The following is a 13,828-nucleotide window of genomic DNA, read 5'->3' on the forward strand; positions in this document are numbered from 1 at the left end:
ATATCAACATTGACTATTACAAGTCATCTCAACTCATTGGATAATGAATCGGAAATAAATAGTGTTTAATAACAAGAAGGGTAAAATAGGTATAAAGTAGTAAATTATCTGTTGAGTTTTCAAACTGAATAAGTAAAAGTAGGGATTTATTTTCAGTACAGAAGACAAATAAAAATGATCAAAGGAGAACGTAGTAAGAAGTTTCTTTTTATAGGTACTTATTCAGTATCTGTTACTCGTTTTTGGACTCGATCAGGGCGAAGCTAGAGCATCGAAAGCGAGTTTGCGAAACCTAGTTTTTATCTTTAAAAAATTCATTTCATATGTACGAATCGTTATAATGGAACTAGTATCTCAAAATAAACTAAAATTTCAATCTCACAAACTTTAATTCTGACTTCGTTTATAAATTTAAATTGCACATAAAATCCTCAATTAACAAAGATAACTTGATATTCGAAACTAAAATCTAAAATATTTTCTCAATTAACAAAGATACCTAACAAGTAAAGGAGAAATAAAGAAATAATCATTTATATGTCTATCTACCTTATGGGTGGGTAAGCTAAACGTTAAAGGCAAGAAATGAGTTAATTTTCTTTTTCATTTTTTTTCTTTCCTTTGTTTAAATTTTTTAAAAAAATATATTTTCCCTTTTTCAATTAAAATGTTCAAAATTATCTTTCAACTTTTAATTATAATTTAAAATTATTGTCACGGACAAAATAAGATTATTATTTTTTTCATAATTGAAAAAAAAGGTAAAATTTATCTGCATCGAGTGTTCACATTAAATTAATATATGCATGTCATGTGTTTAAATTTATAGTTCATTTTAATTAATCATAATTAATTAACATATATTTTATTTTATTAAATCACGTAAAATAAAAAATGAATTAGTTTGATATAAACACCCGTTACGAATAAGTTTGTTCCGAAAAAAATAGTGGGCATCTTATTTTCCATCTTAATTTCTGAAAAGATAGTTTGGTAGGAAGTTACAAATAAAATAACTACGTTACAACTTAAAGTGGCATAACATAGATATAGACAATAATAACTCACATTGTATGTATATATATATTGATAATAATAACTCACATTGGGAATTACAAATATAGATATATATACAATTACACTAAAGATTAGTAGTAATTAGTATGGCACAAAAATTTTAAATTATTTATCGTATTTTTTTTATCTTTTTAAGTAAATATTCATTGTGAATTTTTTTTAAAAAAATTATTTGTCTTAAGATATAATCATCTCTTTTCATCAGCTGTTATTGACAATAACATGAAATTTTTTAAAATAAATAAATAATTTGAGATAACTATTTTTGAAAATCACGATAAATAATTTAAGGAGAAGAAATTATTTTATTGTGATACTAGTTTTAAATTTTTAATCAATAAAAACATTGATAGTAATGATATGTTCTATATATACTATGTGATTTGGATAATAGCTGTCATTTATATTGTTTTTGGCGATAATTTCTATTTTTCTTTGAGTTTTAACATTTCCTATCTTAATTTGTCATTTTCTCTTTAAGAATTTAAAAAATAATAACATTGTTTGTTCTTTATTCTTGCACAATGGCATTATGGGGCGGAGCTATAATTTTATTTTTGATCGATAAATTTTTTATAAATTTATCTTAAATTTTATATTTTGATTCAAAGTTATTTTTATGTATAAATAATTTATTAGAAAACTAAATTGTATTTTAAATTCAAAATATACAAATTCAAAATTCTAACTTTATCTCTTAAGACATAATTTTTCATTTTATGAGTTAAATTAGTACATATTAGAATTAATTTCTTAAATATTATAGTTTTGGTTAAAACTACTCTCGTATATAGCTAATATTCTGTATTTTGTTAAAACTTTAATTGATTCAGATTCGTGCAATATAAAGCTCCTATCAAAAGCTGAAGCGCTTTCTATCAAATTTTTTTATATCGAAAATCGAATCGTCTATTCTCGATGATTTTATATATAATAATAATTTACCTAATTCCTCTTCATCATACATTATTAGCTTTTAATCTCATCATAAGTCCATGTTTGTTAATTAATCAACAACCACTGCATTATCATTAATATAAAAAATATATATATACAAAGACTAGCTTTTTTCTATAATTTAAATTAATTACTTATAAATTTTTATTTACACCATCAAGAAACATCATTAGCAATGATGCTGGTGGATGGAGTTGGAGACTTGAAGATTAAGCCAAACCTGAAACAATTTCGAAATGGTTTTATCTAATATTGTTATGCGCGGATCAAAATGAGTTGAATTAAAAATTAATGGATCGAAAATATATTTAAATTATTTCTTTTACGAGAATTTCATAATTTAACTATCAGTTGTGTTGTTTCATTTTTTTACTTGAACTATCAGCTAATGTGTTTTAATATATAAGGGTTGATAGTTCAGATAAAAAAATAATTGAATAGTTAATGATAGTCGTTCAAGTAAAGAAAACGACTTAAAGTTGGATATAAAATACGGGAGAAAAAATAATTATTCAGATATATTTTTATCATGTTAATAAATGAGTGAAATATTAAACCGTGCAGACGCATTAAATAACAAAGATCACATGACCTGTCAATCTTTTATCATAAATTTTTATTTAGTTATTTTCTTATGATTAATTTATTAAATTATCAAATGCCTTAATTATGAATTTCTTCTTTTTTAGGTTGATATAAATTAATTTTTTTTTTCAATTAGAATGTGTCAAGAACATATTTGAGAAAAGAATCAAATATTATCTTAATTTTCTGAAATATTAATTATTTTGGACAAACTTTTAAGAGCTAAAATATTAATTATTTTGGATTGGATACATTTTAATAATCACGATTTAACCTTCATGCATGAATCACTATAAAAGAATATAAATTATCCATAGACAATTTTTGTCACTAAATAGAAAAATAGTAATGAATTATTTAAAAATTTGATAGCTATGATGTATGAACTATTTATTAGTAATAATTTATAGATAAATTTCTTAACTAATTCTAATTTTTTTAAAAGTGAATGTGGAACTATTTTTTTTAAAGTTTGATGTATCAAACCTCACAAGTTAAAAGGATTGGTACAAAGGAAACTATAATTTAAATAAACAAATAAAATTCTATTTTTTTTTATATTTAATATATAAATAAAAATATTATTGTAAAAGTATTTCTATATGATGTAATTAAAAGTGGATAATAATACGTAATTTTACACAAAGTGATAAGAGCTAATTATATCATATCCTTACTCGTTTTTTCAAATTACAGAAAATTCTTAAGATTTAAGGGTTTGGATACATCACTCAGTGTCTTGATACATCTAGTCCCGGTTTCGAATATATCACTAAACTTTCAATACATGGCATTTCGGTTTTAAATACATCACTCAATGTCCTAATACATCGTTTCTCGATACATTACCTTTGTAGATTACAAGAAATACACCTGTCCCGATACAAAACGTCTGATTCACCGCATCCCGATAAATTGCCTTTGTTGAATACAAGACATACATGTTTCGATACATTACCTTTGTTGATACAAAATACACTTGTTCATACAATATTTAATATTCGATACATTACTTTTGTTGATACAAGACACACCTATCTTAATGCATGACATCCACATACATCATATAAAAGTGATATATCTGAGAATAAGAGAAAATATAAATTTTTATAATTTTTAATATAAATTATATATTTAGATAATTTTTCCTCGATCTTTATTAAAGAATGTTGGATACCATTATATTGGAGTTATAAATGTTTAAGCTCAACCAATCTTTTGAATCTGAGCCCATTTTAAATGACTAATTATAAGCTGAGCCCATTCTAACTTAACACTTTGCTTGAATTACTCGAGAGAATTTACGTTTAAATTCTGACGATCATCATAAATTATAACTTATTATTAAAAAAAAACTTGCGATGAAACCCTTGCGATGCGTTAGAATTTTGCCTACAAATTCTTGACAATCACCAAAAATTATTGTTAAACAACTCTAGCCCAAAATCAAATAAGCAATCTTAGCTATTGTTGTGATTTTGCTCAAGATTCTAATGAAATAATTATGTCTTGAACTTTGTTTAACTAGATCAATTTTTTTAAATATAATATTAAAATCGTCCTATTTGTATAAATTACTCATTTGCATATCCAACTTTTAAACATTAACGTTCTAAAAAATTGGTTTATAGAAGTTATTTAATGTGTTTCTATCTATGTGATAAAACCTTCTACAAAAATATAAGATTTTCGTAAGATTGATAATTCTTCTACACAAGGTAATATCAATGATAATTCAGCTCTATAAAATTCAATAGTATTACATGACATGAAAATATTATTTCTTTAAGTTGATGCATTTACAACCTTTCAAACAATAATAAAATGTAGTATAGCTCTACATATGTAAGATCTCTAGAGGATCGAGTATATGTAAACTGTATTTCTATCTTGATAAGATAGAGATATTATTTTCGTTAAATACTTAAATTCTCAATTAAACAAATGATGAGAAAAAAACAATAATAACCAACAAATTAAAATAACTAATACTATACAAATCAAATAATAGGGATATATTGCCATTAAAATAAAATTTTTCTTCACCTTTTCCTTAAAAAAGAGAAAATTCAGCAATGTGGCTTGTTTGAAAATAATAAGAGAAATTATAAATTTATAAATATAATATCCTAAGTGCCTAACTTGTGAACATTATTATATTTCCCCTTGGACTTAATGGACAACAGTTATTTGTTTCTTTGATATATATATATATATATATAATGAACATGTCGATAACTCGATAAATTTTTTTAAATATATTGATAAAGTTAAAAGTTTCACTAAAGAGATTTAAATATTTTTTTTAAAAAAAAATTAGATGAAGAAAATAAGGAGATTCAGTGTTGAGATTGTACATATTTTGAAGAATATTTGCTAGAGGTATTAATTAATGGTTGATAGTTGTTTTTTTTAGAAAATTATACTTTATGATATATAATCAAAATTAAGTTTTAAAAATCATCTTAATTTCGATATGATTCGATTAATTTTTATTTTCTTAACATCATGCGCCAAAAAACCTACATATTGATTCCAATACAATCATTTTTCCACTACAATCATTTAAATTAAATTATTAATATATTATTATATTCAAGAATCAAGATCCACGTTTGTATATTTTATATATATTCCCATATTCCACCCTCATAATTGGTAACTAACCTATACTAATTATAAGACATTTTTTTGTATAGACAAACAACTCATTAATAAACCATACTTACTTCGTTATAAATCGTAATGTCTGAATTAGTTTGAGTACAATCCAATTAATTTCACGAACAACATAGATATTGAATGCTCTATTTATTAATACTAGAACATATCAACTTTTTTCCCCTTCAGATTCAAATACAGTTTGTGCTCAATATTATCGGCTTGCCCTTATTTTCTACTCTTTGACTTTTCAAACTGGATATTAGGATTACTATAGGACATTCTTAGCTTATTTCGTAGGTTCATTTGATGCTGACCTATATTTTCTTGATTATTTTGATTGTCAGCCTTGCGAATAAAATGACAGACGGTAACAAAAACATATTCATTTTAGGAGGACAAAGCAACATGTCTGGTAGAGGAGGAGTAGTGAACAACATTTTTGATGGATTTATTCCACAAGAATGTCAATCAAATTCATCAATTCTAAGACTAACAAAAGGACTTACATGGGAAGAAGCAAAAGAGCCAATTCATCAAGACATTGATTTCTATGCAATTTGTGGGATTGGTCCTGGTATGTCATTTGCTAATTTTGTGTTGAAAAATGATCCAAACATAGGTGTGATTGGTTTGGTTCCATGTGCTGTTGGTGCCACAAATATTAGCCAATGGTCTCAAGGTTCATTTTTTTATAATCAAATGTTGAATAGGACTCGAATCGCGTTACAAGATGATGGAATACTTCGAGCCCTTCTTTGGTATCAAGGAGAGACTGACACTCTGAATGATGATGCTAAATTGTACAAATCAAGATTGTATAAATTCTTCACTGATGTGCGCAATGACTTGAATACACCTACCTTACCTATTATTCAGGTAACTTGAACGTCTTACTCATAATTATCAGTAAAATAACTATCTTTTCACGATATCTTACTTCTTGCTAAATTTGAATAGAGTTTAAGTGATGTAATGTAATAGTGTAAATTAATGTCCAAAAAGGTGGAATTTAAGTTTTACGAAAAAACTATTTAATTAGACAAACATTCATACCAAATTTCATGTCAGACACACCTAGATACATGGTATTTTTTCTACCCGAGCAGGATAGTCTATGTATCTCATACATATGAATGACACTAGGTATATGTATATAGGATCCCAGATAAGGGGAGACAAGAGAGTTATGGGCGAGATAGTCAGATACGTGTGAGTCCACTTAGATATTATGTATATAGAATAAATTACATCTAATTTTGACCCCACGTATCTAAAGTCTCAACTCTGACAAGATTAATAATATTGCAAAGTAACGTAAATCCAATTAATTAGCTCATAAACTAGTGAGATCTCTATAAATTACCCGTAAGTTATATACGCTAATAGTGGGCTTTGTTTGATACACAGGTGGCATTGGCATCAAAATTTGGGCCTTATACAGAGGAAATAAGACAGGCCCAATTAGAAACTCAGCTTCAAAATGTGAAAACAGTTGATGCTAATGGGCTCAAAATAGGCCCAGATTTTGTGCATCTCAATACTCCATCAGAGGTCCAACTTGGACAAATGTTGGCTAATGCCTTTCTGGGCTTTGGTTCAGCCCATAATTTATTATAATTTTTTTGAATAAAATGGTCAAAATAATTAGTTCTTATAAATTTAAATTTTATGCAGTAACGATAATAATAATTGACAACAAATTTAAGGAGAAAGTGTTCTTAATCGATCTTTTTTCATATTCAAGATTCAAATTCGAAATCTCTAATGAATAATGAAGGTATCTTATTTAACCCGCCACAACCTTTATTTGCTACCGACTCTCAAGCATGTGTATTTCTTTTCCCTTTTTGTTTTTTCGATATTTGTATTAAGAGTCGACCAAATTTGAACTCATATATCGCATGTCTTATTTCTAGGTCGATGCTTTTATCATAACTTTTTCCATTTTGAGTTACTCGAACTTAAGACTTCTGATTAAGAATAAAAGAATCTCAATCATTTCGTAGATCTCACGTTATCAACTTGTTTTAAAGTATATATATTACTCAATTATTAAACACTTTTGCCAGCTTGATTAAACCAATCAATTATGTGCTTAATCATTCAATTAAAAAATAATAATTGACAACAAATTGTATATTATTATATTATATACAAGAATCAAGATCCAAGTTTATAGGTCATTTCCACTTTCCACCTCATTGTTAATTAAATTTGAATTTCTAGAGATCTTAAGTAGCTTTTGTTTGAAGTTGTTTCATTTTTAAATGTGTTTATATGAACTGTTAATTGAAAAATAAAATTAACTTAAAGGTGTTTATTTGGAAATAAATAATTTTCTTATCTTTTTACATCGCATATGATAGTATAAAATATTATCTCAAAAGTAGTTGAATATAATTTTCTCAAATTCTATGAGGGTGGGGTGAAGGCGGAGCTACGATCTAAAACTTATGAGCTCGAGATTTTAACTTATTTGAGTTATTACATTCTAAATTAATAATTTATACCTTTTAAATAAATTTTAATGACAAATACATAGTTCAAATCAAAATTACAAATTCTTGATGAATCCCCTCCCTACACTCTATTCTACTCTCGGTGGCGATTGGTTTAAGAGGGTGAGGTCACTACATCAAAAATAAGCTTTAGCGACAATTAATTAGCAATTGCCACTAAATATGTAGTTTTAGCGGCAAATAACATTCTTTGTATATGTCCCTTATAAAGACTTTATCAACATTGAATCTAATGACACTTAACTAACGCCGGTAAAGGCTTTAGCATTTTTTATTAATATGTCTTTTTATTTCGGCTAAAAATTATTTTCGTCGTAGTGGGTATATTGGAGGGACTAAAGAAGATAATCGGTACGAAGTATATCATTTTTTCTGCTTCCGTTAGAAATGTCATGTTCCTAATTTTGGAGGTGTGGGAGGAGCTAGTCAGTATGAAATATCATTTATGAGACGTATTTTTTCTGCTTCCAATAAAAACGTCATTTTCCTCATTTTTTTTTCAAAATTTTTTTTTCCCTAAGAGAATGAAAAAACATTTTCTAATCATCCATACCTAACCATTTCTCTTCAAATTTATGTCATTTTCCACCACTCATCTTATATCCTAAAGTCCTTCAATTGATACCACATAGAATCTTCAATCTTTATTGAATCTTTTTTTTCTTCTTCTAAATCATGTTGTCCAAATCTCTAATGTTCAATCTTCATCCCCACCATGTAATTTTCACAAAACCAAAACACATACTTTCCCTTACAACATCTTCAAAAATACCAACTAATACTACTAAAATTCTTATATCACAAAAAAAACTTGTACACACATTTTTCAACAAAAAATGTAACAAAAACATTATTCCTCCTATGGCATCATCATCATCAATTAATCAATTTGATGAATTTCACCCTGACCCTACCCTTACAAATGATGATCTCAAGCCTACGTCGATCGATCAACGTAACTTTTCAGGGTGGGAAATGTCTAGTCTATGGATTGGACTAGTTGTTGGTGTGCCCTCATATTACCTAGCTGGTAGCCTAGTTGATCTTGGCATGTCATGGTGGCAAGGTATTGCAATTGTTGTATTAGCTAATTTAATAACTTTAGTACCACTTGTATTAATAGGTCAACCAGGCACAAAATTTGGTATATCATTTCCTGTTTTAGCTAGATCATCATTTGGTATTAGAGGTGCACATATTCCAACACTACTTAGAGCTTTAGTTGGTTGTGGTTGGTATGGTATTGAAACATGGATTGGTGGTGAAGCAATTTTCTTGTTGTTACCAAAAGTTGTGAAGGATTCATATTTGTCACAATCAATATCTTGGCTTGGCACATCACCAATTGAATTTGGTTGTTTTATAACATTTTGGATAGCACAATTGGCTATTGTGTGGAAAGGGATAGATGGTATTAGAGAATTGGAAAAATACTCTGCTCCAATACTTATATCACTCACTTCTTGTTTACTTGTTTGGGCTTATGTTAAGGCTGGTGGATTTGGTCATATGTTAGATTTATCATCAAGAATTACAAAATCCGAGTTTTGGTCACTATTTTTCCCATCGCTTACTGCAAACATCGGATTTTGGGCTACGTTGGCACTCAACATACCTGACTTTACCAGATACGCCAAGAGTCAAAATGATCAAATCATAGGTCAAGCAGGGCTACCAGTATTTATGGGGTTGTTTACTTTTGTTGGTGTAGCTGTTACATCGTCCACGAAAGTAATTTTTGGTCATGTGATTTCGAACCCCATAACACTTTTAGGTGAAATTGGTGGATTGTTGACAATGGTGTTAGCTATTTTTGGTATTAGCTTAGCTACAATCACAACAAACATTGCAGCAAATGTTGTCGCGCCGGCTAATGCATTAGTAAATCTTAGTCCTTCAAGATTCAGTTTTAGAAGAGGTGCAGTTTTAACAGCATTGCTAGGGGTTGTTTGTCAACCTTGGAGATTGTTGAAATCAAGTGAAAGTTTTGTGTACACATGGTTAGTTGGATATTCTGCATTATTGGGGCCAATTATGGGGATAATTTTGGTTGATTATTACTTAATTCAAAAGATGAATTTGAGTATTAAAGATTTGTATACATTGAGTTCAAATGGTGCATATTATTACTCAAGTGGATATAATTTATCTGCAATTTTGGCTTTGGTTATTGGGATTTTGCCAGTAATTCCAGGTTTTTTGCAAAATGTTGGGATTTTGGATTCAATTCCAAATTTATTTTCCATCATTTACAATAATGCTTGGTTTTTTAGCTTGTTTTTAGCAGGGGGACTTTATTGGATTCTTTCAATTTTAAAGAAAAATCAAAAGGAAATAGATCCTTTGTTGCCTAATAATACATCTTAGGTTAGTCTTAGTCTCTATTTTATACAATTGTTACTTACTTTTCTATTGTATTTGTCAAATATTGAAATAAAAGAAATACGTATAGTATTTGTTATCGTTTACAAATGACATATTTTCTATCGAAAATACAAGTCTATACGTTTTCATGTTGTGAATTTGTAACGATATGATATGATTTGTGAGTATGTGAGATCGATGACTTGTATATAGCTAATTAATGGAAAAATAAACAGCAACATGAGAAAGGGAACGATTAATCATTATTCTGTGGTTCGATCCAAATGCAGGATTTTGGTTGGACCAAGTTGAAAATATTTGGACTTGAGTAAGTTTTGTTGACAGAGTAATCGAAGGAGTAGTATTTGCAATTGGCCAAACAGTAGAAAACGCCCTTGTTGTCGTGAAACATTGGGAAATATATTTTGTTTCCTAGTCCCTGTGCAACACATGTTTTCAAGTACGATCCTCCGGAGCTTACAAACAATGTTTTATTATCCAAACTTGTTATTTGTTCCCTCTCCAATTCTTTTCCATTTATTTTGTACCTCCAAACCTCTACATCCCCTTTTTCGCGACTTAAAATCACAGCTAACATTCCTCCATTATCGCCATCTTCTGCCATGTATGCCTTTCGAATTAATCTTTGTTTCGATCTTGGAAAATAACTCCCGTAAAATTTCCACCTCGGTCTTTGTGTAGCTGAGTTTTCCTTGATGCTTAGTGTTCCCAAATTACCTTTATCACCTAGTAAATAGATAGTATTGTTTTTGAAAAATATCGGATTATTACACCCGGTTGCCCAAAATTTTCCTAGGTCCAAGGAGTAGTGGTACGTCCATGTAGTATCTCCAACTTTGAGGATGTACACGTCTGGGACATAACCCAAGGCTTCAAAACCAACCACGAAACAATTCAATGATGAGTTAGGAGGACACGAAAAAGTCCAAGAAGAGCAAGAATTTCTGTGCTCCTCTAGTAGATCAGGGAGTTCAATTATGTCATTGCTAATAGGATTGTAAAAGAACATGCCGCGGTTGCCATGACTCATGAGCAACCAATTAGCTTTTGAGCTTCGAATTCGAGCCCCCTTTAATCTTGGAATGCCCATCTTTTGAGTAGTTACGACATTGTACACCGGATCAAAGAATTCTACTATGCCTGTTTCTTTATGCAAGGTCATCAAACAAGGGGATTGCGAAGATGATGATTGTTGAGTTATTAGGGGAGCATAGCGCCATTTTTTACAAATGGCACGGAATACAAAGTATTCAGCAGCAACAAGATGGGATGATATTAATCCGAGTATGTCTGATGGAATACCATCTGACCATAATTTATCATAATTTTTCTCCTCCATTATTATTATTCTGAATTATTTTTTTCGCTTTAGATTATATAGTGTGAAAATTAATATTAATTGAATCGGAAAAAGGAATTGTTATTACCATATTTAAATAGATAGAATTAGCAACGTGTAACTGTTTTTTTTTTTACATTATTTATGGAAATCAAAATTATTTTTATTTATTTATGGAAATCCCAGTTATTTACGAGAAAGGAGAGGAAAACAATTTTCTTTGTCCTAGTGCTACTTTAATTCCTTTTTTTTACTTAATTTGAAACTTGATTTTCTTAAATATACACGAGACGATAAAAGCTATTCATTAATATTTATTTGTATCGATTGAATTCTGTTGAACTCGTGATGACGAGATTTGAGGAGAAGAAAGATGAAAAGTTGGAGTACCATGGACCACCACTTTCTTCAAAATCACACCCGTGGCTAGTTAGGTGTTTTCCGAGGAAAACACAAACTTTTTTCAGCATATCTGAAGATCGATGTTACGAAAGAAGTATACATGAGCTTGGTAACGCAATAATACGTGCTTGTGCTCAAGAGTGGCTTGTGTTAGAAGACTTCGATTCTACTGATTGTTACCTATGGAATGCTATTTCAAACGACAAAATTCAGCTCCCACCACTTCCTTATAACGACAATCTTGAGTGTCTCTTGTCTGCACCACCCAATGATCCTCAATGTCGCGTTCTCTTCCTAATTCATGAGACTACCCCCCTGAGGATGATGATGATGACGAGGATGAGAATTCTGATAATGGTGATGACAAAAATGATGACACAGATACCAATGATGATGACATAGACAATGAAAATTCTGTCATCACCGACAATGAGGATAGTGATGATGATGACACAAACAATGACTATCCCAATGATGATGACACGGATGCTAATGATGATGACACAGACAATGAGAATCCCGATGATGATGACGACATAGATTCTAATGATGATGACATAGACAATGTGAATCTCAATGATGATGACGCGGATTCCAATGATGATGACACAGACGATGAGAATCCCAATGATGATGACACAGATTCTAATGATGATGACATAGACAATGAGAATCTCGATGATGTTGCAAACATTGAGAATCTTAATGATGATATTGTTGCAAACAATGACAATCCCGATGATAATGATGATGAGAATGCGCCTTCGCCTGCACTTTACTTGTGCAAGCCAGGTTATGATCAAGAATTTCATAAACAAGATCTGAAATCAATCATTGGAGATAATCGTTTTTCAGTATGGACAGTATTCAAGGGAGATTTTTATGTATTCACATGGCAGACACGAATTCTACTCCGTTTGGATGTAGATGATTCAACAGGAGCAATATCAGCTACACCAATGACTAACCAGCCTCCATATGATTACTTCTCAGAATACTTAGACATGCCACGCTTTGCAAATTACCTCATTCAATCTGAAGACGAGGTTGAGTTGTTATATGTTCACATGTTGTTCCATGGAAGGGAGTTCGAGGATGTTTACAAAATTATAGTATTTCGATTTGATTTTGTAAACAAAGTGTGGGAAGAGGCGAAAAGCATTGGTGAAACTGCAATTTTCTTAGGTCCTTGTTTTGGTGGAACAACTTGTTGTACAAGAGGTACTAATATTAAAAAAGAATCCGTCTACTTCATTAAGGGCCGTTATCTCTGTATTTTCGATTTGGAAACACAGAGTATATCAGTATCGCGTATTTCCAAGACAGAGTCACCCTCATATTGGTTAAAGCTTGTGGACGTGTGAGATGAAACAATTTTGAATGAGAGGAAAAAGTTTGGTTTATCTTCCAAATGTCTTATGTTCAAAGTGTTTTTTATTGTATTGTTCGTTACTTAAATTTTGTTGTATTGAAGCGATTAAATTCATCATTTAGAAAACAATGAAAAGTCTCATTTTGTATAAAAAAAAAATTGAACATCTTTTCTTGCTATGAAAAGGAGTCTTGCCTCCTCTTTGGCTTACAAGGGAATCTAAACGAATTTTGTATCTACTAAATAGCTATTGTATACAACAACAATAATACGTTCAGTGTAATCGTGGAGTCGAGAGAGTGGTATGTGCACAATCTTACCTCTACATTGTGAAGATAGAAAGATTGTTTCTGATTAGCTCTCTGTTGAAGTAAATTTCAATGAATATTTAATGGAAAAGCTACTATCAATTTTATATAAAATCTCATTTAAAACCAAGTTGGTTGCAGATGATGTGCATTATCTGGGACATAACCAATGGTTTCAAAACCAACAAACAATTATTTATGGAAATACAAGTTAATTTAT

General features: G+C 29.6%; 3 protein-coding genes across 3 annotated transcripts; 2 read left to right on the top strand and 1 right to left on the bottom strand.

Annotated features, from left to right (window-relative positions):
* The first annotated feature begins 5,640 nt into the window (after positions 1–5,640).
* LOC107029906 (probable carbohydrate esterase At4g34215) lies at positions 5,641–6,900 on the top strand. The gene is made up of 2 exons (XM_015231344.1): positions 5,641–6,159; positions 6,691–6,900. Exons 1-2 carry the CDS (start codon positions 5,641–5,643, stop codon positions 6,898–6,900), a joined length of 729 nt encoding a protein of 242 aa, XP_015086830.1.
* A 1,435-nt stretch (positions 6,901–8,335) lies between these two features.
* On the top strand, positions 8,336–10,258 carry LOC107029276 (purine-uracil permease NCS1). Its single transcript, XM_015230659.2, has one exon. It carries the CDS (start codon positions 8,478–8,480, stop codon positions 10,167–10,169), a length of 1,692 nt encoding a protein of 563 aa, XP_015086145.1. The 5' UTR covers positions 8,336–8,477; the 3' UTR covers positions 10,170–10,258.
* A 164-nt stretch (positions 10,259–10,422) lies between these two features.
* LOC107029907 (F-box protein At4g00893-like) lies at positions 10,423–11,526 on the bottom strand. The gene has a single exon (XM_015231345.1). The coding sequence runs from the start codon at positions 11,524–11,526 to the stop codon at positions 10,423–10,425; it is 1,104 nt and encodes a 367-aa protein (XP_015086831.1).
* Positions 11,527–13,828: the final 2,302 nt, after the last annotated feature.

This window comes from Solanum pennellii, chromosome 9 (genome assembly GCF_001406875.1).
Source record: "Solanum pennellii chromosome 9, SPENNV200".
Taxonomy (NCBI): Eukaryota; Viridiplantae; Streptophyta; class Magnoliopsida; order Solanales; family Solanaceae; genus Solanum; species Solanum pennellii.

What these genes read in the sequence shown, in the direction of transcription:
- LOC107029906 (XM_015231344.1), top strand. Translation starts at nt 5,641, where the DNA reads ATGACAGACGGTAACAAAAACATATTCATTTTAGGAGGACAAAGCAAC. An exon ending in CTACCTTACCTATTATTCAG is followed by an intron (nt 6,160 to 6,690) that starts GTAACTTGAACG and finishes TTTGATACACAG; the next exon opens with GTGGCATTGGCATCAAAATT.
- LOC107029276 (XM_015230659.2), top strand. Translation starts at nt 8,478, where the DNA reads ATGTTGTCCAAATCTCTAATGTTCAATCTTCATCCCCACCATGTAATT.
- LOC107029907 (XM_015231345.1), bottom strand. Translation starts at nt 11,526, where the DNA reads ATGGAGGAGAAAAATTATGATAAATTATGGTCAGATGGTATTCCATCA.